The sequence below is a fragment of the Pelobates fuscus genome, chromosome 7 (assembly GCF_036172605.1).
Source record: "Pelobates fuscus isolate aPelFus1 chromosome 7, aPelFus1.pri, whole genome shotgun sequence".
Taxonomy (NCBI): domain Eukaryota; kingdom Metazoa; phylum Chordata; class Amphibia; order Anura; family Pelobatidae; genus Pelobates; species Pelobates fuscus.
Genome location: NC_086323.1, coordinates 37,493,481 through 37,508,917, shown reverse-complemented (window position 1 = coordinate 37,508,917; position 15,437 = coordinate 37,493,481). Strand labels below are relative to the sequence as shown.

The 15,437-nt window shown below is 44.5% G+C and overlaps 1 protein-coding gene across 1 annotated transcript in view; it reads right to left on the bottom strand.

Annotated features, from left to right (window-relative positions):
• The window catches only part of ST6GALNAC3 (ST6 N-acetylgalactosaminide alpha-2,6-sialyltransferase 3), a 269,526-nt gene extending 261,251 nt beyond the window's left edge, over positions 1-8,275 (bottom strand). Inside the window, exon 1 of the mRNA XM_063427942.1 lies at positions 8,156-8,275. Within this exon, the coding sequence (XP_063284012.1) occupies positions 8,156-8,173 (18 nt within the window). The 5' untranslated portion in view covers positions 8,174-8,275. The remainder of the gene's footprint in view (positions 1-8,155) is intronic.
• Between the last annotated feature and the right edge of the window lie 7,162 nt (positions 8,276-15,437).

Genomic DNA, 15,437 nt, shown 5'->3' with positions numbered 1-15,437 from the left:
CTAGTGTGTGTATAGGGTATCCAGAGTGTGTATGTCAGGAATGTAGTGTGTGTGTGTGTGCGTGTGTATATATATATTTGGAAGTATTGTGTATGTGTGTGGTGCAGTGTGTTGGGGAGGTTCGGTGTGTATGTGAGGGGTGCAGTATGTGTGTATGATGGATGCTGTGTGTGAGGGTGCTGTGTATGAGGGTGCTGTGTATGATGTGTGTGAGAGTGCTGTGTATGATGTGTTTTGTGATAGTGCTGAGTGTGATGTGTGTGAGAGTGCTGAGTGTGATAGTGCTGTGGATGATGTGTGTGAGTGCTGAGGGTGATGTCTGTGAGGGTGCTGTGTGTGAGAGTGCCGAGTGTGATAGTGCTGTGGATGATGTGTGAGAGTGCTGTGTATGATGTGTTTTGTGATAGTGCTGAGTGTGATGTGTGTGTGAGTCCTAAATGTGATGTGTGTGAGAGTGCCGAGTGTGATAGTGCTGTGGATGATGTGTGTGAGTGCTGAGGGTGATGTGTGTGAGAGTTCTGTGTGTGATGGGTGTGAGAGTGCTGTGTGTGAAAGTGCTGTGATGGGTGTGAGAGTGCTGTGTGCGATGGGAGTGAGAGTGCTGTGTGTGAAAGTGCTGTGATGGGTGTGAGACTGCTGTGTGTGATGGGAGTGAGAGTGATGGGTGTGAGAGTGCTGTGTGTGAAAGTGCTGTGATGGGAGTGAGAGTGCTGTGTGTGATGGGAGTGAGAGTGCTGTGTGTGATGGGAGTGAGAGTGCTGTGTGTGAAAGTGCTGTGATGGGTGTGATAGTGCTGTGTGTGATGGGAGTGAGAGTGCTGTGTGTGATAGTGATGTGTGTGAATGTTAGAAGGGATTGAGTGTTGGGGGGGTAAAATAAAATAAAAGAGTATGCATTATGTCCCCCCCCTCCCTTCTTACCTTTAGCCTGGGAGGGGGGGACCGGCATGCTGGTGAGTGGGAGGGGGGGACCGGCACTCCGACACCATCCCTGGTGGTCCAGTGGTGAGTGAACTCTAGCCTGAGGGCTAGAGTTCACTCTCGCGAGATCCGGTCGTTGCCATGGCAACGTGCCGGATCTCGCGAGAGGAACCCGGCGGAGCTGCTAGATAGAGCTCCGCCGGATCCTCTACCTCCCTCCCCAGCCGCATGTCTCTCCAAGGGGGCCGGTGAGGGAGATCTCTGATCTCCTCACCGGCCCTTCATTGAAAACAGCGGGGCCGGCGCTCGGATAGTGCCGGCCCTGCATAGACCGGCAGGGGAGATCCTGGGACCTTCCCCTGCCGGGATAGGCCCATGGCCACCGCGGCCCACCGGGCATTTGACCGGTGTGCCCGATGGCCAGTCCGGGCCTGACTTAAAGGATCACTTTAGGGTCAGGAACACAAACATGAATTCATGACTCTATAGTGTCAACACCACCGTCTAGCCTCCTGGGCCCCTCATGCCTCCATAAGTATAGCAAAATCTTACTGCCTGAAGCTGTAACTCTGCATGCTGTTAGACTCAGAAACACAAGCAGTCTGCTGACATCATTAGAAGTGGTGGCCTGACCCTATGTTAATCCGGCCCTGGATGTTACCTTAGCCCAACATCCAGGGGTTGTTACTATCACCCAATTTAATGGTACTCATTTTATCTCACTCGGAAGGATGAAGGGCTGAGTCAACCCTGCCGGGATTTGTCAACCCTGCCGGGATTCAAACCCAAGGTTTGAACAGATTCTACTGATGATGAATTATCCACTGAGCTATCTCACCAACATTATAATAATAAATATGTAAAAAGGTTATGGAACCAAGCACTCACACACACTGTACTACACCACACAATAGGGTAGACCTTTAGGGCAATGGTTTGATAAGATGGTGGCTAATCGTGATAGGAGAGGTAGGGGGTGATTGGTTGGTGATAAGAGGGAGCATGGTGGTGGCTAATTGTTATGGGAGTTTGTAGGGATAATTGGCTGGTGATGGGAGGGTAACAGAGTGTGTCAATCTTTGGTATATTATAAAAATGCTGACTTTAAGTTATGCCATCTCATGGGCCTCACCAGCAATGATCTCCTGAAGTCAGAGTAGAGCTGAGGTTGACCCTAAGCAGAGGCTGACCCTATATGTAAATAGTACCGTGTTATAAATAATGGTATTCCATTTTTCAGTAATAGAATATGTAAAAGAAAAAAAAAACAGATTGACAAAATTCCAAAATGGAAATTCTTAAATTTGCCAAATAATTCAGTATGGAGCTATGGAAAGAGGAATGGTTTCACACTCAGCAAATATTCATGCGGTCTACAGAAAAAAAAATTATAGTTTAAAATAAAGTAAGGTTAATGCATTTTTACTAAAATCAATCATACTGATCCTGTTTGCTTACATCAGCTTCTTATAGAAGTAATTGAGAGTTCTGCAAAACAAAACCAGAAAGAACTATCAGAAAATTGAGGGACACTAAAGGCATCAGAACCCCTAGAGCTTAATGTACTGGTTCTGATACATTGAGCCTACTACCCCTGCATGCTGAGCAGTGTAAACACTACCTTTTCTGAATTCAAAGGTTATATGTATATTGTAGCCTAATGCTACTTCTAGTGGATGTCACTACAACAGCCACTAGAGGGACATCCTGGGTTCTAGAACTGGCCCAATGTTTTAGGTACATTATATACATAATGTATTCGCAAATACAAGCAAAACATCCAACTAAAAACAATGGAATATATACTTGTGCACCATTTACCAAACTTTACATATATTGAAGTTAGCACTCCCCAGTCAAAGAAGTAAACAGACAATCAGGATGTTACAATACTTTCTATCAGACTAATTAAAATGCTGAATTTGCTATATTTTATAACTGCAGGAGTATCTAAATATGCGATTTAGAGCATAGCCAGAAATTGTAACTTAACGAAACAAGTCATGTAATAATTACTGATTAAAGGGACACTCGATAGACCAAATAAAAAAATATATAAAAAATATCACTATTTAGTAGTTGCACCCACCAAAGAAAACAGTCATGTATTTAGTTAATTGAATTATTATTTTTCTTCATTGGGGAAATATCTAAATATCTCTTGTCTGTAGCTTTCTGAGCCCTTCCCTTCTTCCCCAGCCCAGACTTTCTCTGGCTGTCCAATCACAGACTTCCCAATGCAGCTCAATGAGAAGTCTTTGCAAGGCAGGTGTTCTGAGCAGTTGCTGCCTCTTGAGTTTAGCTCCTCTGAGCTAAACAACCAGGAAGTAACAGGGAAGGTTGTCTGATTGACAGCTGGGGGGGGGGGGAGCTGTAGCCAGGTTCATTTATGAAAGTGTAAATTTCTATAAAAATCTGCACTTTTTGTTAGTGCACCCTTCATAGATAAGGCACTTCAGCAGGAATAAGTGCTTTAGGGATCTGGAGTGTGCCATTAAACAGCTGTAAACCCCTTTACTGTCAGGGTGCAAAAATGTGTTTTGATTTACTCAGAACTGTTAATACAGGATGTTTGGCTTCTTTAACTAAATCTTGGGTTTAATAAAAAAAACTATAGAGCTGAAATGGTTTTGTGGCTCTGTAAAACATTATCTAATAAGAATATTATCAGCTTACTACATGTGTGACAATTGGCACATTTGATTACTGAATATCACATGGTTTGCTGAATTCTAATTCATTACATGCCTTTTCCTGCAGGAAGTCGCCATCTATGTGACTTAAGGTAACCTGTACGAATATAATGGGCGTGCTGACATAATGGTACCATCACCACTTTATTTACCAGGTTCAACGTTAGCCAAATAAATATACCTGGTAAATAAAGTGGTGATGGTACCATTATGTCAGCACTCTACTACATGGGGCAAGGGGGATTGGGGGGGAGTGAGGGGGAGTAGCATAACATTTACCGCCTCTATTAAAGATATCCTGACACCCTCTGGAAGTGTAAATTACTTTTGACACCTACACAGCCTACAGATCAGGAATGGCAAACAGCTTATGCTGGGATAACAGTGCCAGGTCACAAATATAGTATATTTGTATTGACTTTTCTATATCTAGTTTATATTAAAATATACTGTGCAACCAATACCTCAGTTCTATTCGCACATCAAGTTGTGTTTGTACTTATCAAAGATACAATAACTGCAAAAGTACACTGGCATTATTCTAGCATTATATCTGTAAAATAACAAAAATAACAAAATAAAATAATAAAATAACAAAGGCACAATTCTGTACACAATATAAAAATATCACTAAATATGTTTTCACTTCTCACTGGCACTAAATGAGATTACATCGAAATCTTATGTAACTTTTATCTCTCTTCTACTCTAACACTTTTTAGACTGAATAATTAAAGAGTACTTACATTTTTTTCTTTTTACTTCACACCTACAGTATGTGAGTCTGTTCATAGCCACATTATATCCTACAGCACTACAAACAGTGTTTGTTTGTTTTTTTTATAAGAAAATAATAAATTCGTATTGATGAGTTCCTCATCAGTATTTCAACACTTCACCTGTGTGCCAACCGCCAACGCTAAATGTTATATTCCTTACATTGCAACTGTGTAAAAACAGAACAAAAATGATGAATTACGAGAACAGAACTCTTATATTCTACGGAAACCATGTGAAACAACTGTGTGAGTCAAGTGAATATATTAAAGGGACACTATAGTCACCTGAACAACTTTAGCTTAATAGAGCAGTTTTGGTGTATAGAACATGCCCCTGCAGCCTCACTGCTCAATCCTCTGCCATTTAGGAGTTAAATCCCTTTGTTTATGAACCCTAGTCACACCTCCCTGCATGTGACTTGCACAGCCTTCCATAAACACTTCCTGTAAAGAGAGCCCTATTTAGGCTTTCTTTATTGCAAGTTCTGTTTAATTAAGATTTTCTTAACCCCTGCTATGTTAATAGCTTGCTAGACCCTGCAAGAGCCTCCTGTATGTGATTAAAGTTCAATTTAGAGATTGAGATACAATTATTTAAGGTAAATTACATCTGTTTGAAAGTGAAACCTGTTTTTTTTCCATGCAGGCTCTGTCAATCATAGCCAGGGGAGGTGCGGCTAGGGCTGCATAAACAGAAACAAAGTGATTTAACTCCTAAATGACAGTGAATTGAGCAGTGAAATTGCAGGAGAATTATCTATAAACTAAAACTGCTTTATTTAGGTAAAGTAATTTAGGTGACTATAGTGTTCCTTTAAGAACAGATTTATGGACAGACAGACACAGACAGACAGATAGATCCCCAAAAACCAGGTCTTTGTTTTTAAAATTTTGTGTTGTATTGTGACACAGAAGCAACAAATTCTAAATTTTAAAATGAAAGAAAGTAAAATCTTAGTCCATGTGGCCTAAGGCTACATGGACTAAGGCTAATTTCCCACTGGAGTTGGCTTTTGTTGTATGTAGAAAAAACCTCGTAACTGCATACTGTAACACTGTACATATGCTTTACAGGGTCCTTTTAATGGTATGCTCTCACTGCACACGTGTAGAATCTGCTGTGTTTAGTACTGTACCTCCAGACGTGCACTCCATGGGGTAAACTCTTCACTCCATGATCAAAAGAAAACCCAACATGTGTTTTTAGCTAACTCTGAATTACAGCCACCATTTGGAAAAAAAAAAGATCATTTAACGGTGATCCAGATAACTGCGTTTGGTTGAAAATTGACCTACTTCTATAAATGCTAATGTTAGGCAGCAGTGTCAGTAACAGGATTCATCTACCATAATCTGACCGACCAAAGATGTGAATTTCCAGCCACATTTTTAAATACAATGGGAGAGATGTTCTAAAAGGTGATCTAAGGTATTAAAAGTGGGGGAAACAGAAACACTATGGAAACCAATAGAACCAGGGCACGTTCCATTGATGACGTATCCACTTTTCCACTTTTGCACCACTTTTAAGAGCAGAACATTTTGATAAATCTCCCCTCGTGTTACAGGAGCAGGGGCCAGTTTTAATAATTACCGGTAAGACTGGAAATACATTTTTATTCCCACTTTTGCGTCACACATTTAACGGGGTACATACACAAATCACTGATACTATGCACTGGGAATTCACTGTTTTCTCATATGCATGCCTTTGAAAATGCCAAAACGAGGCAAATATTTGGTAATATATAGTTACTAAGCTTTGGTATTGATTATCTACCACCCATTTTTGCTGAGGGGAAACGTCACCTTCTTGCGTGATGCCCAGCAGATGGCTATGGCATTGTCTTGCACACGCACAATAAAATCTGTGAAGAGTTCTACTTTCTTGCGGGATTCTCTGTAGGCACCTATTGTGTTCTCTAAGGCATGCCTGACCCAAAAAGGAAGATAACAGCTCTGAAGAGGGAGAATTTGGCATGAATTTTGGCATGAGGCAACCCGTCTCTCCCATATAAACCAGCATCTAATGCGTTTGACACCTGTGGGTATCTTTGCACTGCAATTAGACCTTGTTCCATCTTCCTGTCCCATAAACTCAGGAAATGAGGGTGACAAATGTGGTGGGCTATAAAGTAAATTGCCATGCACAAAAAAAAGCAATGAAATAGCAAGGACATATAAGCATTACTGTCATCTGAGAACCTCACCATTCCTTGTCCTTCCAGCTATTATCATGAACATGGGATAAGTGAGTTTCCTATAGGCCTCTAGGGTTTTTATGGAGCAACTTACATTTTCAGGAGATGAGAATTTGAAGACAGGATTTATTTAGTGGTAGATATCTTAGGAATTCCAGGCCAGGTAGGGGGAAATTAAACACTTGATATAAAGGATCTGGTCATCCCCTCATCGAGTATTAGAGGCGAGAGATTATTTGGGGCAGACACCTTGGCCTTCAGTCTGGAGGACCAGGGACTGAACTTCTATTAGTCCATTAATATGTGGCCTAGGGAGGATTGGATCCACTAACACGATGTTAGAATATAAAAGAGGACTAAGCTCTGTACTGAGCCCGTACATTAACCATAGTGGGGAGTAAGATGATGTTCTAGTCCCTGAGCCCCTGGTTAATTGGGATTCCAGTAGACCACCATTCAATAAAGTACAGGTGATGGACACATAACTCTTTTATAGAGAGTTTTAAGGGGCACCAATTCCAATGCTCTCTAGTTATACTGTCTATATCACACTGGGGTTCTTAATCAATAACAGTCTAATAAGACTGGCTTGCTTACCATGTTACTTTGCCCTCACTGCTGGCTGTATTTACCAACCCCAGGACTCCTGATTTATAATCTGTCAGGCCAGTGACTAGTTCTGTAAATAAAGACTGTATGTGGAAACACATGGACTCCTGAGTTTATAATCAATCAGACCAATGATCTGCAGCCTGAGCTGTCACTAGTCTGAATGACAGTGGTCACATCCCAGTACTCTCACAGTCACACTCCATGTTCTCTCACAAGAGTCAACTTCAAGGCACTGTTACAAGAGACACTCAGAGCACTCTCACAAGAGTCACACTCAGAGCTCTATAACAACACACTCTCACGAGTCACACTCAGAGTACTATAACAAGAGTCACACTCAGAGCACACTCACACAAGAGTTACACTCAGAGCATTTTAACAACACACTCTCACGAGTCCCACTCAGAGCACTTTAACAAGAGTCACACTCAGAGCACACTCACACAAGAGTTACACTCAGAGCACTTTAACAACACACTCTCACGAGTCACACTCAGAGCACTTTAACAAGAGTCACACTCAGAGCACACTCACAAGTCACACTTAGAGCACACTTACAAAAGTCACACTCAGATCACACTCACAAGTGTAACACTCAGAGCATTCTAAGCTCACTCAAAAGTCACAATTCTAGCATCCTCTTGCTCTGTAGATTACCACGCACAGTATCCCAATTTAAATCACACTCAGGTGCCGTTAGAGTGACCCTGAGAGCTCTCTCACTGTATTCTTACGGCATTCTCCCAGAGGTTACCCTCAGAGTACCCTCAGCTGAGTGCAGCTTGTGGGGGTAGATAACAGTGAGGTGTCTCACTCAGTCCAGCGCTGACCTTTAGAACACAAAGTATCCTTCACTCAGACAATGAGCAGCCCTCAGCACACAGACCTCGCCCACTCACCCTGGCCCCCGCTGGCCCGCAGTGCCCGCTCACTGATGAGGATGCCCTTACCTTGAGGATGCAGGCCATGTCTCCTCACTCAGCCCCGGGTCCAGCATGCAGTGAGTGACCGGGGAGCTCAGCTTCACTCACTCATAGCGGCTCACCGGCTGCAGCACGACCCTCCCAGCCAGCAAGGACCATCCCTCCCCGCATGGACCATCCCTCCCCGGTCACATGGGCCCACTCACTGCTCGGGGGGACGGGGGGCTTGTCACTGCGGATGGTCCAGGGCACTGTCACTGCTCACTGAGAATGGGGATCACTCACTGAGAATGGGAGCTCACTCACTGCTCACTGAGAATGGGGGCACACTCACTGCTCACTGAGGATGGGGGGTCACTCACTGGTCACTGAGAATGGGGGCACACTCACTGAGAATGGGGGCTCACTCACTGCTCACTGAGAATGGGAGGTCACTCACTGCTCACTGAGAATGGGGGCACACTCACTGCTCACTGAGAATGGGGGCGTACTCACTGCTCACTGAATATGGGGGGTCACTCACTGCTCACTGAGAATAGGGGCTCACTCACTGATTACAGAGGATGGAGGCACACTCACTGCTCACTGAGGATGGGGGCTCACTCTCTGCTCACTGAGAATGAGGGCACACTCACTGCTCACTGAGAATGGGGGCACACTCACTGAGAATGGGGGCTCACTCACTGCTCACTGAGAATGGGGGCATACTCACTGCTCACTGAGAATGGGGGCACACTCACTGCTTACTGAGAATGGGGGCACACTCACTGCTCACTGAGGATGGGGGGTCACTCACTCCTCACTAAGAATGGGGGCTCACTCACTGCTCACTGAGAATGGGGGCACACTCACTGCTCACTGAGAATGGGGGTCACTCACTGCTCACTGACAATGGGGGCACACTCACTGAGGATGGGGGCACACTCACTGGTCACTGCGGATGGGGGCACACTCACTGGTCACTGAGAATGGGGGCTCACTAACTGCTCACTGCGAATGGGGGCTCACTCACTGCTCACTAAGAATGGGGACACACTCACTGCTCACTGAGAATGGGGGCTCACTCACTGCTCACTAAGAATGGGGGCACACTCACTGCTCACTGAGAATGGGGGCTCACTCACTGCTCACTGAGGATGGGGGCACACTCACTGCTCACTGAGAATGGGGGCTCACTCACTGCTCGCTCAGGATGGGGGCTAACTCACTGCTCACTGAGTTTGGGGGCACACTCACTGCTCACTGAGGATGGGGACACACTCAGTGGTCACTTAGGATGAGGACACACTCACTGGTCACTGAGGATGGAGGCTTACTTACTGTTCACATAGTATAGGGGCATGCTCACTTTCTGCAGAGGATAAGATCTTGCTCGCTGAGGATGGGAGTTCACTTACTGCTGAGGATGGGGGCTCACTGGATGCTCACGGAGCATAGGGGCTTGCTCACTAAGAATGTGGACTCACTGCTCACTGAAGATAGGGACTCACTGCTGAGGTTAGGGACTTGCTCACTGATGATGGGGGTCACTTACTGCTCACTGAGAATAGGGGCTTGCTCACTTACTGCTGAGGTTACGGGCTTGCTCAAAGTGGATGTGGGTCACTTACTGCTGAGGATAGGTGTTTGTTTACTGAGGATGGGGGCTCACTCACTGCTCACTGAGGAGGAGGGCTTACTCACTGCTCACTCAGAACAGGGACTTGCTCACTGAAGATCAGGGTGGTGCAGTAGACATTGCTTACCTCGATTTCAGTAAGGCTTTTGACACTGTTGCACATAGAAGGCTTATCAACAAACTACAATCTTTGAGTTTGGATTCCAATATTGTTGAATGGGTAAGGCAGTGGCTGAGTGACAGGCAACAGAGGGTTGTAGTCAATGGAGTATATTCGAAGCTTGGGCTTGTCACCAGTGGGATACCTCAGGGATCTGTACTTGGACCCATTCTCTTTAATATTTTTATTAGTGATATTGCAGAAGGTCTTGATGGTAAGGTGTGTCTTTTTGCGGATGATACTAAGATATGGTTGATGTTCCAGGAGGGATAAGCCAAATGGAAAATGATTTAGGTAGACTAGAAAAATGGTCAGAGTTGTGGCAACTGACATTTAATGTGGATAAGTGCAAGATAATGCATCTTGGACGTAAAAACCCAAGGGCAGAGTACAGAATATTTGATAGAGTCCTAACCTCAACATCTGAGGAAAGGGATTTAGGGGTGATTATTTCTGAGGACTTAAAGGTAGGCAGACAATGTAATAGAGCAGCAGGAAATGCTAGCAGAATGCTTGGTTGTATAGGGAGAGGTATTAGCAGTAGAAAGAGGGAAGTGCTCATGCCATTGTACAGAACACTGGTGAGACCTCACTTGGAGTACTGTACACAGTACTGGAGACCCTATCTTCAGAAGGATATTGATACCTTAGAGAGAGTTCAAAGAAGGGCTACTAAACTGGTTCATGGATTGCAGGATAAAACTTACCAGGAAAGGGGGCGGAGCCAACAGCCGACCAAAGCAGACGTGCATCACCAGAGCTCCGCATCCAAAAGCCTGTAAATCGCAAATTACATGAGTTTAACTCAACCACAACGACTTAAAAGATAACGCCACGAGATGGGAAAGAAATCCAGACACCAGGGGGCCGTAAAAACGGGGGGGACCCGCGATATCGGAGCACTTCTCCTCCGACCTGCCAAGGCCGCAGTAACTCCCGCGCCAAACCAAGATGGCGACTCGGCATCAGCCTCCTCCGGAGAACACATCCTAGACGAACTAGACGAATTCCCCAGCACAGGGGGCCTACACAACATATCTTCCGACGAAGACAATGAACTGCCCTCCACTAAGGGCGACATAAAAGCCCTTCTAAGCAATATTCGCTCCCTCTTTGCGGCTGACATGGCGGTCCTAAGAGAAGAGATCCACACCGTGGAGGGGCGAGTGAAAAAAACAGAAGTAGACTCACAGGGCCTCACCGCACGCTGCATACAACTAGAAGCGCAAAACGCAGAGCTGCAGCGCTCCCAGACATTGCTCACCAACCGCCTGGATGCGGTAGAGGACCGGCACAGAAGCCGGAATGTAAAGATAAGAGGGGTTCCCGAAACAGTGACCCAAGGGGACACACGAGAATATATTGGACGACTCATCGCCCTCCTACTCACGCAACAGCAAGCGAAGACTGCCCTTATAGACGAGATTTACCGAATCCCGAGGGCCGCCAGAGCCCCAGCAGACACCCCGAGAGATATTATCCTCCGCTTCCAAACGAGGACAGGCCAAGCAGCCTTCATGGCGGCGGTGAGAGGGAAGGCATCCCACCTCTTTGAGACCGCCAGTCTGTCATTCTTCCGGGACCTATCCAGGCCCACGCTGCTATGGAGAGGCCTCTTCAAACCTCTGACAGCCGCTCTCCGCCAAAACTCAATCCCATACCGCTGGGCATTCCCCAGAAGCATAATCATTACACACAAGGGCGCAACAACTCGGGTCGCTGACCCCTCAGAAATTGATTCCGTAATGGCAGCACTGGGCCTGCAACTGAGACAGGACCAAGTCACAACCGAACAAAGGCCAAAGTCCTGTCACACCTGGGATGTCTCGAACGTCAGACCGTTTCAACCCGCAACCACAAACGCCGCACCTTCCACCGCTTATAAGGCGCAACGGGCGAACCGACATCAAGCAGACACTTGAAGGGACAGGTACCCGAACTACAACAAACCCCTAGACGGGGATTACGACCAGTTGCTTTAAGACTTAATTATAGACTCACCCCCCACCCCGAATGGACATGCTTCCCTGACAAACCTTACTGTGCACTACTCGCACCAAGAAACCACCACTGGCAAAGATGGGCACCAGCCAACCGGACCCCCCTCGACCTAGGCAACATTAGAGGCCAGAGGACCGAGACCAGCCCCACACCATCAATAATAACTTTACCTCGAAGACTACACGGACAACCGGTCTGAACAGCTAACTTCCAGCTACTGCCCTCCACCAACGTTGTACCTATTGTTTTGTTTCGTTTTGTTTAACTATGTCATTAAGGTAGCCCTACCTGGACACTAGAGATGCTTTAAGCATACAAGATTGGTAGCCCTATACCCGCCAAAAGTGGCAGAAAGCCACACACCTCTAAGACTTAGCTAGGAAAGATATATATAGTCAGAAAGGAGGTCTCCTAAACACAGCTCTAAGGTATATGCTAGCATACACTGACAGAGGACATGTAAATTTTCATATCTGGCCACATTGTAAGGTCCACAAGGCCAATCGCAGATACAGTTAACGTGAACAAGACTCACTAGCCTTCCCGCCTTGACCAAAGGTGCACTAATGTGCACCACTAAAGCACAGGCAACACTAACCGTTGGGCCGGCGCAGACACACGCAGACACGGACCTGACAGGACACAACCACCAGCCGAGGGGCCACCATGACAGAGCTTTACAGCAAAATCCTCCCTCAACTATAAATAAAACTACCCCTATCTAGCTAGCTTCTATACATGAAAACGCTAGACACGCAGGGTTAGTCCACTTAATACCTCTATTATATGTTATATTTTACTGAAGCAATGAAAATTTTGCCTATGGAGGCCCGCTAAGCATGAGAAGCCAGGCTCTCTTCATTTTTATTTTTATTTTAATTTAGTAGCTAATATTTAAACATTACTTAGATTGTATGATCATTGACCTTTAGCGATATTATGTGTTAATTCTCCTGTTACTATCGTAATTCTGTTAAAAATGTAAAATGCGCAACCGTGTCTGCCACAGTTTCACCTGCTTATACCCACACGTACGCTGTTGTGGCGTTTATTGACATGTTTGTTCTATGATGTATTTTACTGAAGCAATGAAAACTTTGGCTAAGGAGGCCCGCTAAGCATGAGAAGCCAGGCTCTCTCCATTTTTATTTTTATTTTAATTTTACTTTATTTTAGTAGCTAATATTTAAACATTACTTAGATTGTATGATCATCGACCTTTAGCGATATTATGTGTTAATTCTCCTGTTACTATCGTAACTCTGTTAAAAATGTAAAATGCGCAAAAAAAAAAAAAAAAAAAAAAAAAAAAAACTTACCAGGAAAGGTTAAAGGATCTTAACATGTATAGCATGGAGGAAAGACGAGACAGGGGGGATATGATAGAAACATTTAAATACATAAAGGGAATCAACACAGTAAAGGAGGAGACTATATTTAAAAGAAGAAAAACTACCACAACAAGAGGACATAGTCTTAAATTAGAGGGACAAAGGTTTAAAAATAATATCAGGAAGTATTACTTTACTGAGAGGGTAGTGGATGCATGGAATAGCCTTCCAGCTGAAGTGGTAGAGGTTAACACAGTAAAGGAGTTTAAGCATGCGTGGGATAGGCATAAGGCTATCCTAACTATAAGATAAGGCCAGGGACTAATGAAAGTATTTAGAAAACTGGGCAGACTAGATGGGCCGAATGGTTCTTATTTGCCGTCACATTCTATGTTTCTATGTTTCTATGTTTCTAGGATGCGGGCTTGCTCACTTAATGCTGAGGATAGGGGCTTGCTCACAGAGGATGCAGACTCACTGCTCACTGAGGACAGGGGTTTACTCTCTTACAGCTTAGGATAGGGGCTTGCTCACAGAGGATGAGGGTTCACTCACTGCTCACTGAGGACAGGGGTTTACTCTCTTACAGCTGAGGATAGGGGCTTGCTCACAGAGGATGGGGACTCACTGCTCACTGAGGAGAGGGGTTTACTCTCTTACAGCTGAGGATAGGGGCTTGCTCACTGAGGATGGGGACTCACTGCTCACTGAGGAGAGGGGTTTACTCTCTTACAGTTGAGGATAGGGGCTTGCTCCCTTTAGGATGGGGGCTCACTTACTGTGAGGATGAGGGCTCACTCACAGCTATTAGAACCTTAATTTGAAGTTCACTGTGAATTCCTGAAATTCTCACTTTGGTGAATAACCCCACACACGTAGGAAATAACTGTATTTACCCTCTTGCTTTGACTCCAAATTATTTTCTTCCTCCCACACTTCCTGTCTTTACTATACTCTCCTGTTGCACGTGTTCCACATCCTGCAATGATTTAACTGGGAGCACAATGCACACATACTCTGCCTGCACCGTTTATACCATCTCTGTATGTACAGTGTGCATAGTTTGTGTTTTCACATTGCACTTAGAATGTATTATGATGAATGTAGAAAGAGAAAAGATGTGCACGTGTCAATGTAAAGCGCTGTGGAATAAGTTGGCGTTATATTATTATTTTATTATTTATATAGCGCCATCAGATTCCGTAGCGCTGTACAATGAGTGGACTAACAGACATGTAATTTTAACCAGACAACTGGACGTACAGGAACAGAGAGGTGGAGGGCCCTGCTCAATGAGCTTACATATAAATACCAATAACAATAATTAATTATAGCTAGTCATCTTTATCACTACAATGTTAAATTTAAATTTCATTTGTCACTATGGAGCGTTACGAATTTTACTGGATCCCCTTGTTCCCCCTCTCCTGTAAAAATAAAGCACTTACCTCTAATCCAGCCGTGAGAGGGCTCCTCACTTCAGTCCTTGTACTCTTTCTGTAGATCATCGCTACTGATTATCTCCCAGCCAAAGTAATGCTTCTCAAAGAGAAGCATTGAGAAGCAGAGATGCATGTGCTGCAATTGGCATGCTGCAACAGCAATACTTCTCAAAGCATCTCTATGTGAAGCGATGCCTTTTTCTTATTTTTGCTATGACAGAAAGCAATTAGGGAGGGCAGCTCCCAGCTGTCGGATTGAAAACTGGGAGGGTAAATTCTATGAGTTTTATAAAAGTGCCAAATTCTCTTGGAATCAGCGATTGTATGAAGTAATAAATAGGCACTCTGTCAGGGGCATTGCTAGGTTCCAGAAACACCTGGGGCTTGAGCCCAGATTTAAACTCGGTGACCCCTACACTAACAGAGAGGTGGGGATATGTCATTTTTGGACAATATCCAATTTTCTATGTAAACATCTCAAACATACTTAGCTTGCTGTAGAACGATTTCTGACATCACTGATTGGTTTTACATTAGATTGTTATATCGTGGACCAGAAATAGATCCAATCTCTCATAATCAAAAAGATACACGGTTGCTAATCTTTAAAAACATTCTACTTTTGGAATGTAACGGCTTAAGATCTCGCATACAAAGTACGAAGAAACTTTGCGAACTGCAATCAACATATTTCATATTAAAATGTACTACCTCGAAGTCAACCTTGAAGAAGTCTGTTTTAATGTGAAGATGTAAT